Source organism: Petaurus breviceps, unplaced genomic scaffold (assembly GCF_028583685.1).
Source record: "Petaurus breviceps papuanus isolate PSGF00001 unplaced genomic scaffold, PetGlider_PUasm1.0 190, whole genome shotgun sequence".
Taxonomy (NCBI): domain Eukaryota; kingdom Metazoa; phylum Chordata; class Mammalia; order Diprotodontia; family Petauridae; genus Petaurus; species Petaurus breviceps.
The window spans coordinates 5841223-5866142 of NW_027185810.1; the positions used below are offsets into that span (position 1 = coordinate 5841223).

At 39.0% G+C, this 24920-nt stretch overlaps 1 protein-coding gene across 4 annotated transcripts in view; it reads left to right on the forward strand.

Moving 5' to 3' along the window:
* Window positions 1–24920, forward strand: part of CAP2 (cyclase associated actin cytoskeleton regulatory protein 2) — a 157729-nt gene that overhangs the window by 62522 nt on the left and 70287 nt on the right. For all 4 annotated transcript variants that reach the window (XM_069092464.1, XM_069092463.1, XM_069092466.1 and 1 more), the window contains exon 4: window positions 13441–13518. In XM_069092464.1, coding sequence (XP_068948565.1) covers window positions 13441–13518 — 78 coding nt within the window. The remainder of the gene's footprint in view (window positions 1–13440; window positions 13519–24920) is intronic.

Consider the following 24920-nt stretch of genomic DNA (forward strand, 5'->3'; position numbering starts at 1 on the left):
AAGTGAAAGACTCCCTTGACTTCCTTGTGGTTTAAAACACAATATAGAAACTAGGGCAAAACTGGGAGTTCTTAAACCACAAGGAAATCAAAGACAAAAACAAAGGCAAAATATGAACTAAAATATTTATTGACCTTTTTTATTTATGAAATAAAACAAGTATTTCCATAACATAGTAGAAGAATAAAAAATGATTGTACGTGAAACGGCAAATCTATTACGTATGCTTTGCTATTCCTTTTAAATATATAATACGTTTATCAGACAAATTACTTTTTTCTTTTTTTCTTCCCTCCCCACCCTAGAGATGGCTGCCATTACACACACACACACACACACACACACACGTAAAATCATTCTACACATGCTTCTGTGCTGGGCTCTTCCCAGCTCCGGCCTTGTCTTACCTTATACCTGGTCTTCGGACGTCTCCGGCTTCTTGTCTCCAAGAAGAACACCCCCACAGAACACCCAAGGACACGGAGGTTGCCAAGCGAGGCTGCTCTTTATTCAGTTACATCTTAACAGTGTGGCCATCAAAACACAGCAGAGTGGAACCGTGGGACAGAGAGAGCGGGACAGAGAGAAAGAGAGAGAGGGGGAGCCTCCCCTTGCTTTTTCCCTAATATCCTTATCATTCTTCTTACTGTCACATGCCATGTGGGAGCCAATCGTGCACTCTCCTGAGTGCAGGGCAAAGGAGTATGTGTTAAGAGGAGTCCGTGTTGATAAGGCACGTTCAATGCCACGTCGGCCTTTCCCAACCTGGCAAAGTCAGCTCCCACGGCCCTGCGCTCAATGCCATGTCAGCCCTTTCGGCCCGGCAGAGTCGGCCTCCACGTCTCCATGCTTCTGCCCCTCAGAGGTCACGTGCACCCCCTCCGGCATCTTGTGACTGCCACAGTGTCTCTCACACCTGTGGCTCCAACACTTCTGTTTATCAGTTCTTTGGATGCAGATAGTCTGATCTTCTGACATATACATAATAATAACTCATATTTCTATAGTACCTTGAGGTTTACACCATAAGAAATTATGAAAGGAACAATTTCAGAGAAACCTGGGAAGATTTTTATGAACTGATGCAAAGTGAAGTGAACAGAACCAATATATACAATAGCAACAATAGGGTAAAGAAAACAAATTTGCACTTAATAATTTTTCCAAATACACATAGTTTTCAACATTCACTTTTATAAGAGTTTGAGTTCCAGATTTTTTTATCCCTCTCTCTCCTCCCCCCCTCCACAAGATGACAGGCAATCTGATATAGGCTACATATGTGCAATCATATTAGATGTATTTCCACATTAATTATATTGTGAAAGAAGAATCAGAACAAAAAGGAAAAACCATGAGAAAAAAAACAAAAATAAAAGAAAATAGTATGTTTCGATATGCACTCAGATTCCATAGTTCTTTCTCTGAACGTGGATAGCATTTTACATCATGAGTCTTTTGGAATTGTCTTAGATCCTTTTATTGCTGAGAAGAGCTAAGTCTGTCGAAGTCAGGCATTGCACAAGGTGATTGTTATTGTGTACAGTGTTCTTCTGGTTATGCTCACTTCACTCAGCCTCAGTTCTTGTAAGTCTAAGAAAAACAAATTTGAAAGACTACAGAACTCTAGTTCCTTAAATGACAACTAGAATTGTAAAGCAGAGATATCATACCAGTACAGCTATTCCAATTAAAATTAAATTGGGAAATATTCAACAAAAATTTTAAAAATACAATAGAATATAATGTTAAACTATAATTATCCTTACCCTTTTCCTTAGACACAACCAAAAGCTGTTATGGTCCTGTATGTGGTTTTCTAACTCAACATGCAGCCTGCAGGGATCCTTATGTATGGTTTAGTTATTCCTCTTTCTATTTCGGTTGACACCTATGAGTATTGAAGTTGGAGCTTGCTACCCACCTCAGAGGGAAAGGTGATGGGTTCAAGACACAGAATGAGACATGCATTTTTGGAGATGGCCAATGTTGGAATTTGTTTTTCTTGGCTTTGTATATTTCTAACAAAGGTTTTGTTTTTCTTTTTTTTTTTTTTCACTTTGATGTGGGGCAGAGATAGGTGAGAAGGAGAGAAGGTTTGGGGGATATGATTTCTGGCTTCTCCATAACAATAAGAAGGGACTTGGAGTCTAGCAGATATGAGTTCAGATTCTGTCTCTGATACTAGTAAGCTACATAGGTAACCAGGGCAAGCTACGTAATCTCTCTAAGTCTTAGTTACTTTAACTGTAAAATAAGACCTGCAACACATAGCATAGTTTCTAGTACATAGTAGGTGCTTAATAAATGCTTATTAAATGACTGATAGTACCTATTTCATAGGTTTGTTGTAAGGTTCAAATGAAAATATATGGGGTTCTCCTTAAAGTCTTTACACCCTGTATGTAAAGCTCTTTGCAAGCTTTAAATCACTATATAAGCATCTAATAATATCAAAGATAATAACAAGAAGAAATCCAGGACCTCTGACTGCAAATCCAGTGTTCCTTCCATTATGCTTTGCTACCTGGTACACAAGCCAGTAGGGGGATAAAAATACTTGTAAAAACATGACCCCCAACTTAGGAATCTTATAATCTAATGGAGATACAAATATACATACTACAATTTAAATAATTTTTCAAGATAACAGTTTGATATTTCAAAGGTCAATAAATATATTGAAAGGCTCAAAGAATTTAATTTCGTTTCTTTTTCCATTACTAACTTGAGTGGCCTGGGACAAGCCAACTAGTGGAAATAACTCTTGCCAGAAAGTGAGTACATTGCATTAAGTCCCTCGAGGTTTAAATAAGTTCAAAGTTATATTGTTGGAGAGAGGAGGAAGGAAGGAAAATATAACAAATTCCTCACAGAATTTTGAAATTAAATAAATTAAGGTGCTAAGTTTTGTTCAGCAGTTCAGTACTAGTACTAATATTAGTATAGGTCAGAAAATGGAGTGAGGAGGGAGGGTAGTGGAGGGAAATGTTTTCACCAGAGACCTGACAGGAAAGTTGCATTCCTGTATACATTCCTATCCTGGACTCATTTTCTGGACAATAATGTCCCTTTTAAATTCCTCAGGTTCTTTGCATGTTAAATAAACAAATGTATACATTATTCATTCAGAATCTCTTTTTTGATAAAGCCATTCCTTCAGGCTTTGCAAGAGTCTGTGTACTTTTGTGTCCTAATTAAACTGGTTTTTGTCAAATATTAGCACTGAGCTATTTCTTATTCAATTTACTAGCTTTTCTTTGGTGATAGCTAATGTCACAAGTATTATTTTCTACCTTTTATTACAGACGTTTAGTATTTTAGCTATAAATTGGTAAAAAGCCAGCTTTGGTGGGCTAGCCTGGCAACTTAATTAAATGCAAGCAATTATAAGAAATGGATTTGATGTTTGCTTTGGAGACTTGTAGTGGATATGTTCTTAATATTGATTTAATAAACCCCCTTCTGTGCCTTGATCCCCCAAGAAATAGTATTTAAAGGCAAAAATGAAGATAGCAACCTACCTAACAAATGATTCTGCTTTCTAATGCCCCCTTTCTAATTCCTTACCCTACCAAGAACAAAAGTTGAGATTGTGTTTCCTAGAGCAGAGGGTAAATTAGGTAAAGGAAGTCACAGAAGGTAAACAGAGCTCTTTGGGATATACACTTATACGCTTTTTCTTTTTTTTGGTCCTTTTCCCTACCTGCTAAACACCTTTTTAAAAATCCAGAAGAAGTTAAGTAACAAAGATAGTTAACTCTTATTTATCCACAGTAAGATTATTAGCAATACAATTTGCTTGTGCCAAGTTTCTTTCAAGCTTTTATTTACATTGTCATTTGTTCTTGTTAACATAAACTATATGTTTGTTTGCTACAACCGAGGAAAGGTAGTAAATATAAGATATGACCTATAGAGCTTAAAAATTACTATATTTGTGTAAAGTACTTTGCAAAGGAAGAGAAACTATGGAGGAATAAGAAGCAGTTAAATATCAGAAGGTGTGGAGAGGTCAAGGAGAAGGAAGAACTGAGAAAAGGTCACTGGATTGAGCAGCATGGTTAGAGATGGCAGCAGGAAGGTCTGTGGCACAGAGTTTGTTTGGCGACAGAATGTAAAACCGCTTGGTTGGATGATTGTATTATATGAGATAAGACTGTAATGGTAGAGTAGCACTGGGCAGAGTGTAAAGGAAAACTTCATTAAAAAGTCTGGATGGCTCAAAAGTGGTCTGGGCAGTGTCTGGAGGTAATAGACTGCTTCTCACTGGAGCCTTGATGAACTCTTCTCAGGTGTTATGTAAGAGGGGGATTCGTACTCAGGCATAGGTAATGTCAATGTCAAACTCAAATAGAAATAGGAGCCACTAAACCAAAAAATAAGGATCTCTACAGACTGGGAATTAAATTAGAAAACCATATATTAACATCATCAGTATTCTATTGTACTTTTTAAATTTTTGTTAAATATTTCCCAATACAGTTTAATTGTTAGGGTTGTATTAGTTAGACACCTCTACTCTACAATCATGACTAGTGATTTAACTAAGAGTTTTAAATTCCTTCAAATTCCATTTTTTCTTTATACTGTTGTTATTGTATATATTGTTTTCCTGGTTCTACTCACTTTACTTTGTATCAGTCAATACAGTTCTTCCCAGGTTTCTCTGAAATTGTTATCATTTCTTATGGTACAAACCTCAAGGTACTATAAATCTTGATTTTGTGATTCTATGGTTCTTCGCTTTGGTCTGATAGGTAATAGTTGGTATTACCTGCATCAAATGGGGCACAAAACAGAAATAACATAGGATGGGAAAGTCACACAGCTAAACAACCTCTCACAAGTCCAATTGTCACAGTCAATAAATTAGTCATCAAGCACTTATTGAGCACCTGCTGTGTACCAGGCACTGTGCTAAGCGCTGGGAATACAGATACAACAATCCCTGCCCTCAAGGAGTTTGTATTCTATCAGTGGAAACAACAGAGATGCATATAAGTAAATAGGAAATATATAAGCAGTAAATGTCAAGTAGTTGGTAGTAGCACTGGAAGCTAGGATTCAGTTAAAAAAAAAAGGGGGCTCTTGTAAGAGGTAACAACTTAGGTAAGATTTGAAAGGAACTATGGATTCTAAAAGGCAGAGGTGAGGAAGAAGTACATGGTCAGGGGTGGGTAAGGGTGGGAGCTGGTACAAAGGCATGGAGGTAGGAGGCAGAATGTTGTGTACAGAGAACAGCAAGTATCTATCTAACTTCGTCATTTCATTTCAATTATTGTTAATTCTCAGAATATTAGGTCCAGGAACATAAAAGGTAATAAGAATAATTCATCCCAAAGCCAAATATTTTTGCCCTACTGACATTTGGCTCTTCCATGAAAGAGACACTCCATCTTCCAAGTCCGGGCATTTTCTTTGGCTATTTTCCATGCCTGGAATTCTCTCCCTCCTCAGCTCCACCCACTGACTCCCCTGGATTCTTTTAAGTCCCAGCTTTTAATGAATCCTTAATCCCATCTTTTACTGAAAGCTTTCCCCATTTCTTCTTAATTCTAGTGCCGTCCCTCTCTTAATTATTGCCTATTTATATTGTACATAGCTTGCTGTGTATGTGTGTGTACACACACATATATTTTTTGCATTCTGTCTCCCCTATTAGATTGTAAGCTCCTTCATGGCCAGACACTGTCTGTTGCCTCATTTTGTATCCCCAGCACTTAGAACAGTGGTTGCACATAGTAGGTACTTAATAAATATTTATTTATCAATTAATGTATGATAATTTGTGGATTATCTACACCAGAGGTTTCAAAAAATGAGGCCAGCTAGCTAGTCTGAATTACTTAGAACCATATTAAAATGTAATTGGGAAATATTTAATAAAAAAACTAAAAATAAAATAGAACATAGAAAATGTTAATATATAGTTTTTAAGTCAACAGACAACTTTCAGGGATTCTTATATATGGTTTAGTGGCCCTGTTTCTACTTGAGTTTGCTATGTGATCCACTGATCTATACCACTCTCCCATTGGTTCAGATGTTAAGTAAATATCTTGTAGTTGGGAATACATATGAGGTGGAATTTAAAATGAATTTGTGTGTCAAAAACTAGGGAAGTACTATAGTTGATGTCCTTTGTTCTCAAGGAGGACTAAAAGGACATCACTATATTGGGGTCAAGGTACCAGAAAAGCAGCAAGACACTAAGGAAAAGGGACTGTGGAAACTGAGACGTTCTGTGTCTTGGAAAGAGCGTCTTCTGTGTGTGCTACTGGGGTCACAGCTGACCAGAGGGTGTGGCAACCACATGGGGGCAAGTGAGCCATGTAAATGGAATAACCTGGCGTATGTGGAGTGTGGAGATAAGGGCAAATTCTAATGGACATTTAGATACCAACAGCCACGTAGGGCCTTCAAATGGGAGGTCTCTCCATTTACTTGGGGGAAGGGAAAGGATCTAGCTAATGAATTTATGTGGTGGGAGGTGATGAAATTGAGGCAAAATAAGAATGTTTTTCTATCACTAGGCATGGCTGGAATAGAATTTTGTTACAAGACTCTGGAAATACTTCTTTTACTTCTGTTAGAAAAGCAAAGAAATGATAATGAAATTGTATTCCATCATTCCTTATCCCTTTTCTCAGAAGGCATTTCATTTTTAAAAGATTGATATATTTTGTTCCATCTTTGGGTTAGGGATTCCTTTTTTTTTTAAATTGTGGGGTTCTTTTCCTCAGGCTCAGAAAAAAATACATTTGGGGCATCTACAAGTATTGAAACAACAAACAGCCCGTTGAAATGTATGTTTTATATTGTTAGTACTGGGCATCAGATGTCATCATGTGATCTGGCAGTTGCCTAGACAACAATTCTAATAATAATGGATGGCTCTCATGTATTATCAGTGCCTTGAGGGGAAAAAAGATTAGTTCCTTGTAGGTTAGCATCCACATTCCCAGGACACCTCCTCTTTTTTCATTTGCCAATCTGCAGAACTGCCTAACGCTATTAAATAAACACACTTCTCTCTTCTGCCAAGGCGGACAGCATTATTTTTTAAACTACAGGAAACTCTGTAAGGGCACAAGAGGTTCTAGTTTAGAACAAATTACCTAATAAAAATTATTGCCCTTTTGATACATCCTTTAGCGCTTAGGGCAGAACCTGAAATTAGCCCTCTTGTACAATATGGTTGGTATTCAAGCAGACTGGCGTCTTTAAATTAACAGTGTTTATGGTTTAATGAAGTTTGCCAGAAGATTTTTTTTAAATAACCAGCGTGTGTGACATTATTGCTTCCTTTCCGTAGTCAGACTCTAAATTTAGGTTCAATTTTATTAGGAGTATACTCAGTACATCAGAAATTCAACTGTCCCAGGGAGTTGCAAGCTTTGTGAAAACTCTCCTGTCATGCACTAAGAAGAGAACATGTTAGGTCATGGTGAGGAGGAATGACAGAGTTCCAAGGAATAGCCTTTTGAAGTCCACAGATAAAACCTGCTTATTCAGAATGAATCAGAATTGGTTTCTCTATCTCCATTTTCTCTTTATCAAAAAGTACAAGAAATCTTTATTTTCCCTGCATGGACTGATGAGCTCAACAGTCCATTATCAGTGCTTTGTTCATAATGAGCTAACCTACAAAATTAGCACTTTATTACATACTTATTTATTTTAAAATTGTCCTCACAATTCAGTTTTCACTGATTTTTCCATGGGTATATATTTTTTTCTTGTAAACTCATATAGGTGCTTTATAAGCTAGCTACTCAACAAATACTTTTTGATTGATGGATAAATGAAAGAGGAAATTTATTAATTATTGAGGCATTTTCAAAAGGTTCAGTAAGTTTTCAGAAGAGGAGCTTTCTTTTTCTCTGTGTAGTACATGGGCCCCAAACTGATTTGTCTCCTGAGGCCATGTCTAGTAGCCCAATACCATGGGCAAATCATATTCACTCTTTGGGCCTCAGTTACTTATCTTTAAAATGGGTTTAATAATGCCATTGTAACTACCCAACTCACATAGTTGCTGCAAGTACTTTGTAAGCTTCAACTTATTATATAAAAATGAGTAAGACTATTTCAACTAGTTCACCTCCTAAATCAGTCTATCCAGGCTAGTGCTAGATAATTTTTATCCAGTGTATATTTTGATGAAAAGACCCAGTGAGTATCACAGAATTATAGAATCTCAGAGTAGAAGGACCCTCAGAGACCATATAATCCAATTATTATTTTTCAGCAAAGTAGTCATCCAGCCTTTGCTTGAAGGTTTCCAAAAAGGAGGAGCTCACTACCACTTGAAGAATGTCAGGTCACTTTTGGACAACTTCCATTGTTAGGAATTTCCTTCCATTAGGCCTAAATGTGTCTCTCTACAATTTCCACCTATTGTTCCTAATTCTGTCCTCTGGGCCCAAATATAACAAGTTTAACTCTCTTTCATATTACAGTCCTTTGGTGGCCAGGGAGCACAGTGAGTAAGAGCACCGGCTCCGCTGTCGGGATGATTTGTGGATCGAATCTGGGCTCAGACACTTAGGACCCACCCAGAAACACCTGGCCATGTAACCTTGAGCAAGTTACTTAACCCCAATTGCTTAGGGGCAGCCAGGTGGCTCAGCGAGTAAGTGTCAGGATGACCTGGGGATCAAATCCGGGCTCAGATACTTAGCACCACACTCAGAAATAACTGGCCGTGTGACTTTGAGCAAGTTACTTAACCCTGATTGCTTTAAAAACTATATATATTACAGTCCTTGAGATAATTGAAGACAGCCATCATGACCCCTCCTTCTAACCAGGTCTTCTCTTCTCCAAGTTAAATATCTCCAGTTCCTTTATCTCATCCTTATAATTTCTAGTTCCTTCACCATCTTGAATGCTCTCCTCTAGCTACTCCAGCTTACTAATATCCTTCCTAAAATGTGGCACCCAAATGTGAGTGCATTACTTCAGATATGGTTGGACCTAGACAGAGTTCAGCAGTATTCTTACCTTCCTAGTCCAGGACACCATGCCTCTTAAGGTCATATTAGCTTTTTTGGCTGCCACATAACACTGTTGACTCATAATGAGCATTCAACCCAGTAAAACCCCTTATCTTTTCCAGATACTAATGTCTAGCCATACTCCCATATTTTATGCCTGAGAGAGATTTTTCTTAACCCAAATTAAGACTTTACATTTACCCATATTAAGTTTCATCATATTAGATTTGTTTCTATGAAGATCTTTTTGGAATCCTGAATCTTTCATCTGGTGTGTTCACTCTTCTTTCCAGTGTCATGCCATCTGTAAATTGTATAAGTATGCCATCTCTGTCTTTATCCAAATTATTGATAAAATCATTAAAGGGCCCAGTACTAAGTACGTACCCCAATGGGATGTAAATCAGAATTGGAGAAGAGAAGCATCATCCATCAATATTATAGGGAAGGAAAACTGCTTCTTTTTCCACCAACTCAAAGACTGACCACCTTTGGCATTGTACCTATTCATCCTTCCATATAGTTGCATTGAGCATTTATTAAGTGCCTACTTTGTTTAAAGGCACTGAGCTAGACACCTGAAAACTACTATAAGGTATGAGCCTTCACAAAATTATCAGTTCTGTCTTTGGCACCCTCAAATCTTTTCAGCTTATTTTTCCCCTCAGACTCAAAGTAAGCTGTCAGCAGTCAATTAATTCCTGTGCCATTCCTCTCTGCCAATCTGCAAACTAATAAAGGGCTAATGTGTCACTCAATCAGAGGTTTTGGATGCTCTTTAAAACCAGAAATACTTATAGACCTAAAGAATCATTTTCTAATGGTTTTGTTTTATGCCTTGGCAGACCTGTGGGAGAGGTGTTTGGGGATTGAAGATGGAGGATGCTTTTTTGATTTCCTCAGATCACAACACATAGATAGCCTTCCAAAGCTGGGAAACTTATCCAGATGTTAAGTGGAAGATTAATACAAAGTAGATGCTTAATAAATGCTTGATTGATTCTCTTATACTGTTGTTGGAATGATTCTCCATAGAACAGTTGGTGTCACATTCAAATAGAAAGAGGAGAAGGCACCAATCTATGCATAAGGATCACTGTGGGCCATATATTGGCTTACTTTTAAAATGTCATTTTATCTATACATTATTGTATTTTTACTTATTTTATTAAATATTTCCCAATTACATGTTAATCATGTTTGGGTGCACTCAGAAGTAGTCTGAGTTGTTTGATATCTCTGCTCTAGAACTCTTATCTACCCAGAGGCTTTTGATGTGAAAAGAGCTCCAGAAGCATTAGACATTTAGGGTGTTCATTTCACACCTCAAAGTCTTATCTCAGGTCTTTTTTTTTAAACTGGTATCCTATAGGCACCTCAAACTCAGGGCATACAAATCAGAACTCATTATCTTTTTGCTAAACCCCACCCCTCTTCCAAATTTCTCTATTACCCTCTAGGGCACCAATATCCTTCCTGTCACTCAGGTCGACAGCCTTGGTGTCATCCTTCTCATTCACACCATATATCTAATCACTTCCCATATCTTGTTTCCACCTTCACAACATCCCCCATCTATGTCTCCTCTCCACACACATAGCCACCACCCTTGTACAGGCTGTCATCTCTAATCTAGATTATTGCAATAGTTTAATTTTTCTCCCTGCCTGGAGTTTCTTCCTATTCCAGTCCATCTTCCACACAGCCAGAGTGATTTTCCTAAAGCATAGATTTGACAATACCCTGCCCACCACACACACACACACATACACACACATACACACACTCATGAGTGTCTTGATGACCAAGCTTAACAAGCCCCCTCAATTATTTTTATTTATTTAAAAACCTGGATGTTTGGCATTTCCTTTCAAAGTGTTTTAAACCAGCTGAGTGTACCAAATTCACCTTCCCTCATTATCAGACTCAGCAGGTTCACTGAAATTGCCTGTAAATAGGATGTTACCTGATTAGGTGACTCAGTGGGCTCTAAAGAGATTGGCTGCAGATGAAGCAATCAATGAAAAGAAAAAAGGATAAAGTTTCCATTAGAGTCTTCCAGGAGATTGAATAGAAGTAATTTGAAATATGACTTAGGAACTCTGTTGAGAATTGCTTGATTTAAGAATGATTTGTTTGACTGTGGTCTCTACTGTGCCAATAAAGCCCAGAATTCCAGGATTCTAGTGTGAGAATCATGCAAAGGAAACTTCATGCAGGCTATTTTGTCATAGACAAAGTGAACGCTTTTATCATCATTAGCTAGATAATTAGTCCCCTCGACATCCTTACCTCCCCCCACAAAAAAGTTTTGCAATTAGGGAAAAAAACAATCTAAAGAGGAGCAAGCATATGAAGTTGTCCCTCTACATTGATGCAGATCACCAGATAATTGCTTAACCCTCACCTGATTAAAGGTTGTTATTAGAGAAAAGGAGGGTCCAGAATGTAATGACAAAATGTTAAGTGAATGTCAAGGAATTTTCCTACAATCCAGCAAGAAGATATGGAGAGGTCCTTAATCAATTTGAAAGGACCTAAAACTCCACATAACAGGGAGGAAGTGCTGGACATAGAGAAAGGACACTTAAATTTGAGTCTGGATTCCGACTTGACCTCTCTGAGTCTTACTTTCCTCATACTTAAAATAGGAAGGGTAAGAACTATGCTACCTGCTTCATCAGGGTTAATATGAGGTAACTAAATAGTAAACCTTAAAGCACAAATGAACATGACTCGTACATAAAACTTTGAAAAGATTGTTAAGGCCATTTCTGATCTAAAATTTTAACTACACTGATCAGGATATCCCAAGTTATTATTCCCAGAGTAACTGTGTTTCAGCCCTTCATGCAATGCCTTTTGGGTAACTTGAGCATTGCTAAAAAGCACTTTAGATTTCCGCGTTTAAGTTTCCTTGGAGTTTTTCCATCCATTTATGTAAGGTAGGATGTGTGTACACACACACACACACACACACACTCTCTCTGTCTCTGTCTCTCTCTCTCTCTCTCGCTCTCTCTGTCTCTGTCTCTCTCTCTGTCTCTCTTCAATTTATGTGGTAAGGAGCATCCAGAAAGTAATCGTAAAACATTGGGTAAATGTTAAGGAATTTTCTTACAATCCTACAACAGGATGTGAATAGGTCTTTAATCAGGTTGAAAGTATTATAGGTCCTTGGCCATTGGATAAAGGCAGCTAACACCATACAGGTAACATGTTGTGATTAGCTAAGAGAATCAGTCATCCCCTTTGGACATAATGTGCGTGTATATATATATGAACATGAAAGTGTGTGTGTGTGTGTGTGTGTGTGTGTGTGTGTGTGTGTGAAAGTTCCTTTCCCCATATTGAAGGGCAGAAGCCATTTAGCAGTTGAGGAGTTGAGGCATTTTCTGGAGATAAAATCCCTTCTTTACCTGTACCAAAGAACAACAGGGTAAGGAGGGGACTTTCTCTTCTCTCCCCCAGATTTGTTGTATCAGATTTACTAAATGGGTAGGAGACAGTTCATCTAGTTGGAAGCAGATATGCACACCCAAGGACACGTAGGGATGCAAAAAGGCAAGAAATTAGAGACAAGAGGGAAGAGAAAGACTCATGAAAATCTACTTCACTAAAAAGTTGATTGTCTACTGACTGATTGTTAATGGGAGACAGACTAATAGGAACTTATGAGCTATAGGAGTAGCAGTACCGTTAGTGGTAGTTTCAGAAGCATGATACTGCAGGGTATGCACCTGTATCCTAAGGATAGTAGCTACTCCTGTAAACCAAATCCATGTATGTGAATTCAGATTCAGAGAGGATCATGGGGGTGGGGAGAGGGGCACACAACACTTGCAAACTATTTAGTATATTTCTCTACCAGAAAGCTATATTATTTAGTCATATCCTTTGAGATGATATTGGTTTAGGAAAATAAAATCCTCCTTCAGAAACAGTGGAAAAGTAAACCAGAACTCAACAATGTAGCAATCATGCACTTCTGGATTAACTTTGAGCTCTATATTCATGAGATCCAATACACCCCCAAACTAGTGAACAGTGTAGACTACCATAATATCTTACATTCATATAGCTCCTTAAGGTTTACCAAGCACTTTCCATATATTAAATCTTTAAGTTTCTCAACAAGCCTATGAGGCATGCAGAATGAGACTCATACTTTGACCCCAGACAGTATTAGAATTGTTTGGCTCTACTCTGTGTTTGTTATTATTAGGTCTGTCCAACAGTGGTTTGGGATGTCCTAGAAACTAGAGGGTTTTCTCTTACTGGAGACCTTTAGGTGAAGGGTAATGACCCCTGGGTGGTAGAGGGGCTTTTATAAGCAAACTCTTAGTCAGCTACGGGTTGGTTAGTCAGAATGGCTTCCGAGGTTTCTTTCTCCTCTGATTCTGTGATCTAACCTGTCACCCTTCTTTTTCTTCTCCAGGCAGAGATGGTGCACAGTGCCTTCCAAGCGCAAAGAGCTTTCCTATTGTTAGCATCTCAGTACCAACAGCCCCAAGAGGTAAGATCCATTGAATGTCTGTGACACTGTGGTCTGCACTGTATATCTCTAATAGCAGTCATGCATATTGGAAAACAGTAACAGAAAATCAACCAAGTTGTTGCCTCTGAAATACATCTCGCAAATTGAGCCTTGGACCATGTCTCTACGTTCCTACTCATCCTTATCAAAGCATAGCTGAGCTAATCAGTTTAACCATCTTCACAACTGAAATGCACAAATTGCACTAATCTTTGTGTCCATGATTATAAAAAACAAAATGCAGTTTGCACACAATTACATTTGTATTTTAGTAACCACAGCAAACTTAAGAGATAATATGGTATGATAGGAGGAATGACATTTATGATCAAGTGCTTGCATTTCACTACATTATTTTGCTTGATGTTTTAGATACCTTGTGAGGTGATAATAATAGCTAACATTTATGTAGCACCTACTGCTATGTGCCAGGCACGATGTTAAGCTCCTTACAGTTATTATCTGATCCTCACAACAACCCTGGGAGGTAGGTCCTATGATTATCCCTATTTTATTGCTTAATAAACTAAGGCAAACAGAGGTTATGTGACTTGTCCAGAGTCACACAGCTAGTAAGTATGTGAGGCCATATTTGAACTTAGGTCTTTCTGATATACCTAAGTGCCACAAGGTCATAGAATCATAGCATCCTTAGAAACAATCTAGGCCAGCTCCTTCATGTGATAGATAAGGAAACTGAAGTCCATAGAGGTTAAGTGAATAGACTAAGGTCATACAGGTAGTAAGTGATGTAGGCAGTTCTTGACTCCTGGTCTTTTTGATTCTGAGCCCAGCATTTTCTTTAATCTATCACAGAGCCTTCCATCGTGGGAATTGTAAAGCAGGGTCTAGATCTGGTGTTCCTATCAACTATATGGCCTTGGCTAATCACATCAATTCCCTGGGCCTCAGTTTCCTAACCCTAAAATAAGGACAATTGTGTCTTGTTGTTTAGAAATTGTTTTCCAGGGGAAGTTAGGTGGTGCAGTGAATAGAGCACTGGCCCAGGAATCAGGAGGACCTGAGTTCAAATCCGTCCTCGGACACTTAACACAAATACTAGCCGTGTGACCTTGGAAAGTCACTTAACCCCAACTGCCCTCCAAAAAGAAAAAAAAACAAAAAGAAATTGTTTTCCATGACTTATCTCATTTCAGTCTCTCCGCAACTGTGCTATAAGTAGAACAATTGTCCCCATTTTGTATCCAAAGCAACCAAAGAACAACTTCTCCAAGGTTCACAGAGGTAGTGCCATTGATGGTTGGATTAAGTCAAACTCAGAGGTACCTTAAAAATCTGGATATATCATTGTAACACCTAAGTTTGAATGCTGCTTCTGCTATTTATCCATTCTGTAACCTTGGTTCTTGCAGAATCTAGCCACGTCTTTGTGCTAGGTCAATAAAAAAGGGCAGTTGCTGAGTTGGACTTTTGGGGGCTTTTTTTTGCTTCTTTTCCCTTTTTTGGAGGACAGATTAGAGATTAAAAGAGCTAAAAAAAGACGTGGACAATGGGGGCAGACAGGGACAAAGTCTCTTCAAGTACACAGCATCCTATAGGAGCTTGGGGCAGAGACCAGGAGGAAGAATTCTTGGGCAATGACCATCACTTGAGAAGAAGGAATTGTGTGCATAATCCCCCCCCTAAATCCCCCTTCCCCCATCACACACATAAAGGAAGAGGGGTAATAAGGAACTAAAACCAAGACATAAGGGAGCAAAAAAGCTGGACTTTGCTCTCTTACTACTATGAATTGTTCAGATAATACAGGTCAGAGAAGGGGGTTGCCTTTCCAGCAATCCCAAGTTTGTTTTCTTTCCAGTCCAAGCCCAAGCAGAGTGGTGCCATAAGGCTAGTAGTTTATATGCATGCCTGGGGGAAAAGTGAAATCCGTAAGAATGTTGGAGTTCACCTATTCATGAGCCCCAACTTTGTTTCTTTTCTGATGAGGGTCCAGTCACAGCGTGGGGCATCTGGAAAGCTGTGTAAGATCCTGGAGAAAAGGTAGAAATCCCTGGATAGAAAAGTTGAATTGATTATATAAACAGCTGAACATTATAAGTATTTTTATTGCTAAAAGCATTTGACCAATCGCTTTGTATATGCTTAAAGCTCCTGAGGTTGTAAAATTTGTCTGGGAATATCAGAAAATAGAACTTCACTTGAGATTTATGGAATTTTCACTTTTCAAAGCGTGAATCACACAGTTCTAGTAAAGGAAAGAGCAAGCTGACCTACCTCACAGACATGCCCTGAGTAGTTGAAATTACTCAACATGTTCTTAATCAGTGGAACAGAGTGTCACTATTCAGTGGCCGTTTTACTAGTGCCAAGCTCCAACGTATGGCCCTTGATGGAAGGGAACTTCCTTTTTAAGCAATCAGCAAAATCATGACAAATCAACCTACTCTCCTACCGGTTAAGGTCTTTTTTATTGATGTTCTTCCTGGTTTTTTTATTGTGCTTTGTGTGTTCCCTATTGCAGAATGAAAACTTTTGCACCTCCTAGAGAAGCAGTATATAACTTTCTCTCCTAAGTTTTCCTTGTCCTTGAGATCTTTGAGTTATTTTTCTGAGTGGTATCATTTATCATGAACTTGTATTTCTCTTTAATGACAAACTTTTTAAGCTAGGAACTTAACCATAGTTCTCAACCAAAGCAGAGACATTAGCTATCCAGAAGTTCTCTGTGCTACCTTCCTTGGTTTTCTCATGTCTCTTAAGGAAAGTATGAGAAAGAACTTTTTCCCATCGGTCCCTCAAAGATGAGGGTCAAAGAGGTAAATATATGTAAGTTCTTCTACCGTCTGCATCCAGAGAATGCATTTGGTTCTTTGCAAAAGAGATAATCAAAGCTATTGGAACATGAGGCTGTGTAGTGTGTTGGAAGCATTGTAATGCATTGGAAAGGAGCCCTAAATCAGAATCATGTATCTGAGGTCATATCTTTGTTCTGTCATTAACCATCTTTGTGACCTTGGGCAAATCATTTAATCTCTTATGGGCTCAGTTTGCTCCTTTGTGAAATTATGGGGTTGTACTATGTGACCTCTAAGATCTGTTTTACCTCCAGATCTGATTTCATGTGATTTTTTTTTTGGAGGGGCAAAGGCAGGGCAATTGGAGTTAAGTGATTTGTCCAAGGTCACACGACTAGTAAGTGTTAAGTGATTGAGGCTGGATTTGAATTCAGGTCCTTCTGACTCCAGGGCCAGTGCTTTATTCACTGCACCACCTAGCCCTCCTTTCATGTGATATTTTAATACTCTCTATATAAGCCTCATTCTACTCTTTCTTTGAGTGAAGTAAAAATACACTCAGGAGAAAAAGAGATATATGGCTACCTCTACCCCACCCTCACCCTCATACACAAATATTCCCTCTTCAATTCACAATATGGAATGGAGGGAGAATGGCAACACTTCTGAATGATCTAGTGTGTGTACATTCATGTTGAAATGCCACAAAATGAGTTATAGCAAGAGATAATTTAAGTTTGACTGGACAGAGTTGTTTGTGATCACAACAAATGGAATTCTTGGTTCTCCCTACTTCATTCCTAAACACAATCATGGGGGGAGGGGAAGGGTAGAAGAGGAAGGGAATGGATTTGGTCAAAGGGCACACACCATATTCCTCTCCCAGTATCAAGGACATCGGCTGCCTAGTTTTCTTTTATAGCATCCAGAACAATATTCTCTAAGCATGAACCACTGGCAGGTGGAAGATATGGCACTGATCCTGCAAAAGGATTTAATATCAAATAAAACATAGCAACTTCCCCCAGTGTGTCATAAAATCAAAGATTCCAATAATTACAACCCTCTGTCATCATTTAAAATCAGTAGATTGTTATCTTATATTTTACAAAATTGGAATAATCAGTGTTTTATGTTTATTTCCAAGGGATACCACTATATACATATATATTATATATAAATTCTGCTGCATCATAAATATAACCCATTTAAAATCAGTACCATGCCTTAATACATATTAGATATCTAATTACCATTTGCTTTGTTTGACTTCTTTGAATTAAAAAAAAAAAAAGAATGGGAGGGCAGCTAGGTGGCACAGTGAATAGAGCACCGGCCCTGGAGTCAGGAGGACCTGAATTCAAAATCTGGCCTCAGATACTTAACACAAAAACTAGCCATGTGACCTTGGGCAAGTCACTTAACCCCAACTGCCCTCCAAAAAGCAAAAAAAGAAAAGAAAGTATGGGAAAGGGGATTGTAGAGGTGGCATGGACTGCAAACGTCCTCTATTTCAACCTGTCCCTGAATCCTCTATAACTCCCACAACAACATCCCTGATAAACAGACATCCAGCCTATGACTAAAGAATTCCAGTTGTAAAGAATAGGCCACTCTTAGAGGCAGACCGTTCCACTTCAACACCTGTTGAAGTGAATTCTGCCCAGTTTTGACTCATGGTTTCTGGTTTGCCCATGCAGAACAAGTAAATCCCTTTTCCACAGCCTTTCAAATGCTTGAAGATAGCTTTTATGTTCCCCAGAAGTCTTTTTCTCCAAGCTAAGTATCCATGTCCAGTCATTTTTCAATCATATCTGATTCTTTGTGATGTGACTCCATTTGGGGTTTTCTTGGCAAAGGTACTCATTTTACAGATGAGGAAACTGAGGCAAACAGGGTCAAGTGATTTGCCCAGGGTCACACAGTAAGTGTATGAAGCTGGATTTGAACTGAGGTCCTCCTGACTCCAGGGCCAGAACTTTATTCACTGTGCCACCCACCTGCCCTTATATATCCATAGTTCCTTTAACTTCAGGTATTTGTGGAACTAAGGCAGTTTAGATTTGTTTTACCTGACCCCAGTCAGAGAGTAGGAGCATTGAGAAATTTGTAAAGAAGCAGGTTTCAGTGAAATATAAGGACCAATTTACTAATAATTAAATCTGTCTGAAATTGGAATGGGCTGCGTCAGGGAGCAGTGAGTTCCCCATTCTCAGAAATGTTTAAGTGGGGTTTGATCTGAGATTGGTGCCTGCACAGCACTCCTGAACCCAAAGAGATAAAATATTCTCTTTTTATTTGTTTATTTATTTTTGAAGACTTTCTGTCTCACCCAGGCTAAAAGTACAGGGTCTACTCATAGCCTTAATCATCATAGGAGCTTTGACCTGCTCCATTTCTGATGAGCTGGTTCACTCCCTCCCCTTAGGCAGCCTAGCATCCCCCTCCCCCTTACTGCATTAATGTTCAACACACAAGTGACTTAGCCTTCTGCCCTCAGGACTCCCAAGTGCAAGAGCTCTTTCAGCCAGCCTCAGCCTCAGACTTCTTGGTACCTAAGAGTGTAGTAGTACCCCACCACACTCATTTATTCTATTTTTTTTTAAATTCCCCTGACAAGAATTCCAGCACACTCTCCAAACCTAAATTCTCAATCAGTTAATCAGCAGCATATCACTTCATATCCTTATATCTTGGGTGTGCTGAAAAATGTTTAATAGCCAGTTCTTTTGGGGAGCGGGGCAGGGGGAGTCTAAGGGGGGGAAATACAGCAGTCACACTTGTAAGTTTAATCTAATTAACATTTCCTCCATCACTTTCTTAAATCTGGACAACCAACAAAACAATAAATTAAGCCCTGATTAATATAAATCAGCATTTGCTGATTTCTGAGGTGTAAATGATCACACTGAAAATTCAACAGTTGACTCTCTGAAACAGGTTCTCTCTGGCCCCAGCACACCCCTGGACTTGGGCCATTCATCCCAGGTTGCAGCAAAGGAGAGAGAGGGGGTAATATTACATAAGACAGAAAAGTAGATTGGAGCCAAGTTGTGGAGAATCTTAAATTCCAGACTGAGATGTTCATGTATTATCATATGGCCAGTAGGGAGTCAATGGTGTTTTTTGAGCAAGGTCAGGATTATACCTTAGGAAGACTATTTTGGTAGCCCTGTGGATTATGAGGTGGGATGAGGGAGAGGAATCTGGAAACAGAGAGACCTGTTAGAATGAAAGACAAATATCCCAACACTTGCTAGAGAAGACTGGAGTCAGACTATGGAATATCGTATTCCTAGGATTGGCTTGACCTTCTCATTGTTCACCTACAGTGTTTGAGGCCAAACAGAAACCTCTCGAATTGTCCAAGGTAGGCAGTAGGCACCCTTTGGAGATTTTTGAACAGAAGACTTGTGTGGTCAGACTTATGCATTAGGAAAATTGTGGCAGAGGGATGGGAGAGGGCAGATGGGAAGGAGGGAGGAAGCAGGAGATGATAATGGTCTGATTTTTCACATGTCTCTGAGATGAAAACGTTGCCTCCAGCAGCACAGAGCCTCTGGAATGTTGGTCTGGGACAGTGCTCAAGGAAGACTATCACTGTGCAGAGTTACCAATGGGCTTGTTTCCTTCTGGGAGGTCTCCCATGCAAGACCTCACAAGAGCTAATGCCTGTTAACTTGCAGGAACATATGGGCAGCCTGAGACAGGTGGTGTGACTGCAGCTGCTGGGCTGTAACAGCAGCAAACATTCTCTTCCCCATCCCTTTCTATAGTTTCACCAGCATTTCTTATTCCACTCGAATTAGAAAGGCTGCATCTAGCACAAAACACTTAATACTACTGTGCTTATATGCATGTGCACTTGCATTTTGAAAAAATTAAACCAATATTTTTCAAACCACTAAAAATAATTTGAGGTAAATAGAATGACTTGGGTTTTATTTTTAGTTCTTTTTTTTTTAAGAGCTTTAACTCACCTCTTCCAGGCTAGGAAGCCGCTGACCATACTCATGTGAATAGAGATGAAGGGAAGCTTCCCCATGACCACCTTCCTCTGCTTGCTACTTCCTTTGGCCTGCACCTACCATCCTGTGCTCAAAGCAGGATCACCAAGCAGATTGTTTGTTTTTCATCATTTAGAACCCTAGTGGGTATGTTTCAGTCCCCAACACAGTGGTCCATACATAGTAAACGCTCAGTAAATATTTGTGATTGATTAATGTGTGAAACAGCCTGGGGTAGGAAAGTGCTAGCCTCTGAGTCAGCATGTCCAAAGTTCAAGTACCCTTCCCCAAAATATACTGGCTTTGTGACCCTGGGTAAGTCACTTACTCCTCAGTATCCACAAACAATACTCTTGAGCCTATAAATTGCAACAAAGCTATCAGTCTATATGGGTAGAGAGAGTACTTTGAGGGAAGCTTCTTAGACCAGTGAAATCACAAGTCCAGTCCCCCCCCCAAAATTAATCAGGAACAGTATTGACTCCTTGTTCCATCCACTTATTTTTTTTTTAGTTTAGTGAGACAGCACCCATAAACTAAATGAATCATTATTGGAGCAACAATGTACAAATAGTCTATTTATGAGCTTTAATAGATCAGGATTGCTAGTGAGTCCATGAGTATGCAGTCTGTGGTGTCTAACAAATCGTATCAGCTTTGGGGTTTATTAAGAGGAAATCAAAGCAGTGGTAATTTATGGAAAACCAAAGTTTAAGTAAGTTTCCTACTAAAATCTGATGATACTTCCCATGGATGTTGGGGGGAGTCATTGAATAGAATGTGTAAGGGTTTTAGCATTAAATGATGAATGGAGAGTAGAGTAGACAGAACTAAGGAGAACCTAGTCCTAAAGTCAGAGCATAGATTTAGAGCTAGAAGAGACTTTTGAGTTCATCTAGTCTAGAGGTTCTCATATTTTTTTGTTCTCAGGACCCCCTTGATGCTCTTAAAAATATCAAAGATGCCAAAGAATTTTTATGTGGGTTGTATCTATCAATATTTACCATAATTGGAAATTAAAACATCTTAGTATTATTATGAAAATAGTTTTGACCTTTCAGACTCCCTGAAAGTCTTAGGTTACTACTAGCCATGTGACCTTGGGCAAGTCCCTTAACCCCAGTTGCCCTGCCTTCCCCCCTCCAAAAGAGTCTTAGGGACACCCAGGAGACTCCATGCTATACTTTGAGAATCATCAGTCTAATCCAACCCTCTCATTTTTACAAATAAAAAAACTTAGACCCAGGAAGAGGAACTCACTTGCATAATGTCACAAAGCAGAGCTGGGATTGGAACCTAACCCCCCTAATTCCCTGTCCAGCACTCTTTCTCCTATCTCCCAATCAGTCCTATTACTATTGAGGGTACCACCAAACCCTCAGACCGCCAAGGTTCTTCAGTGTCATCCTCAATTCCTCACTCACACTCACTCTACATATGGAAATCAGTTAAGTATTGTCATTCAACAATACCATTTCAACTTTGACAATATTTCTTGTATATATCCCACTCTTTTCACTAAAAAGCCATCACCCTGGTAAAGCCCTTATCACCTCATGGCTGGACTATTACAACACCCATTCTGTTGGTCTTCCTTCCTCATCCCAAGTCTCTCCTCACTCAAAAGTGATTTTCCTGAGTCACAGGTCTGGCTATTTAACTCCTCTTCTCACACTCGGTAAACTCTTATGGATCCCTCTTACCTCTAGGATTAAATATTATGTCCTGTTTTGTTTGGTTTTGTTTTTCATTTAAAACTCTTCACATTCTGCCATCTTCCTACCTTTCCTGTCTTGTTAACACTTTCTTCCCCTCCACACACTCTACTCTCTAACTATACTAGCATATTTTCTATTCCTCATGTATGTCATTCTATCTCCTGACTCCATGCTTTTGCATTGGCTGTCCCTTATACCTGGTAAGCCCTCCCTCTTCACCTCCCATTCATAGCTTCCTTGGTTTCCTTCAAGACTAAGTTCAGATCTTATCTTCTATAGGAAGCCTTTCCTGGGTTTTCTCCACCTCCCCTCCAAGCTGTGTCTCCTGTCCAAGATCGTCTTCCATTTACACCATATCTTATATATGCATAGTTATTTACATGTTGTCTTCCCATTAAAATGTGGGTTGTTGAGGACAAGGTCCATGTTTTTGCCCTTTTTTTTGTGCCTCCAGTACTTAGTAATGTGCCTCATCCAACAAGCATAATAAATACTTGTTGATTGACTGAAACAGTTTTGCTTAAGAACTCTTCTAATAAGAATATCTGGCATTTACATAGTGCCAGGCACTGTCCTAAGCACTTTACAAATATTATCTCATCTGATCCTCTCAACAGCTCTAGTAGGTGTTATTATTATCTCCATTTTACAAATGAGGAAACTGAGGCAAACAGAGCTTACGTGGCTTGCCCAGGGTCACATGGCTAGTGTCAGAGGTTATATTTGAACTCAAATCTTCCTGAATCCAAGCCCAGCACTCTATCCGCTAGGCTACTTAGCTGCTGCTTCTTTTCCCTAAAACTGGACTCCCTTCTTCCCAGACCTATAAGCTCAGTGAATCTGGCCTGTGCTTTAGTACTGAGCTGAGTGTGGAACCACTTTAAAATTCTTAGAAGATGTGATCAAAGTAGCAGATAATGTAAATACAGAAAATTAGTGGAAGAAATAAAGATCCTAGTGAGGCCTGACTCAGTGACTATCCCTTGCTACCCTAGAACACATTCCACCTCACAATCTTAGTTAATGGGTTTAGAGCAAGCTTCATCCAACTCCTGCCCAGAGTGTGGGTCAGATAATCCAGGTTTCAGTCCTTTATTTAAAAATTCTTAACAAGGTGAGTCTTGTATCTCTGGTCATTAACCAGGCCTGCAGTAGAGGTGAATCTAGAAATCATAAAAAGAAAGTCAGAGCAGCGGGGCAGCTAGGTGACACAGTGAATAGAGCACCGGCCCTGGAATCAGGAGGACCTGAGTTCAAATCCGGCCTCAGACACTTAACACAAAAAACTAGCCATGTGGCCTTAGGCAAGTCACTTAACCCCAGTTGCCCCACCAAAAAGCAAAATAAAACAAATCAGACTTGTGAACAAAACTAAACTCCAAAATGTTTCTTCAGCCATTTCTGAGAAAACTACTAAAGAATTTCAGGTTCACAGTTTCTTCGAAGATACTAAAAGGCTTAGGATTTGGGGAGGAGAGATCAGGGGGTAGAGAAGGTTCACAGTCCTTAAATTGGTGGTAATTAGACTGGGAACTGGGTCCTTAAAACAAAGCTACATGTCTGCTCAAAAATCCTATTCTAAAATTTCTTTCAGCACTATGGGTAAAAAGGCTGAACCAGACCGAGGAGATGGCAAAAAAGTTATTTTATTGAATAAGTACTCTATTAATATCATGAACATGGTAAAGAGGATTTTGTGGGTAGTTTTAAAATATACTTTCTAGGAAAGGCCTTTTTTTTTTCATTTTTAACAGGAGATACATGTAGCTATAGAAGCAACTAAAAGTCATATATTTCATCTTTTACCCAAAAAATTGAATTAAATTTTACTTTTTAATGAAGAATATCCATTTCTCAGTGTTTGCCCTCCAGAATCATTTGCTCTTTTGTTTACCATTCTCTTACAAATTACTTAATTCTAATCTTCTCATCTCTAATAGGTAGTAATTTGATACTATTGAAATTACTTTGCAGATTAATTACAGTAGCATTTGACTGTAAATGCTCAAATAATAGCATCATAGAATGCTCACACTTGAAGGGAAGGTAGCAATTATCTAGTAGTCTAACTGTCTCATTTTACAGATGAGCAGACTGAGACCTGTGTAGATAAAGTAGTAGTTAGTAGCAGAATATATCTGTAGGTGTGTGTGTGTGTGTGTGTGTGTGTGTGTGTGTACACACACTCTCGCTCTCTCTTATACATGCAGGTACAGATATATATCTAATAATATATAGAGTACACAGGCTACAAAGGATCTGAATGCTTAATGAAATATATAGAATTGAATTTTCTTCTTTGGTTTTCTGAGGAACATTTCTCATTGTAGATGTGGATTTTAGATGCGAGATGGGGAAATACCCTCAATTTTCATATTATCCTGTCCATGAAAAGAAAACAAGTATTAATATTTGCATGTGCCCTCAGGAATTTGTGGGAAGACTGTTCTCTGAACTATATGTAAATGCTGGCAAATGTTGATCCTAGCTCTGAAGGGTGTAGAAAGGGGAAGTGGCAATCCCTGTGATGTCATTGTGGTCTGCTTGTATTTCTAGACCAAAGCTACCAATTCAAGGTTGAATCCCAACAGGAAAGCCAATTATTAGTTTATCAAAATGCAGAGAGGAGAAAAAAAGAGCCAGTGGAGTTGACAGCCTATCGCTGAATGTGAGAGAAAGGGGAGCTATTCTGTCATGCATCTGTCTAGACTGTTTGCTTCTGTAAAGGGAAACTGTGAATGAGCTTGTGAGTTGTGATTGGAGTGTGGTGGCTTTGCAGACATTCAGAGACAGCAGGGTGGAAGCAAAGAGGATTTTTTAAGTTCCTGTCGTGTTGGGATATCACCCATGGTGGCCTTTTGGGGGAGAAAAAACCGGATAAAGCACATTAGCTCATC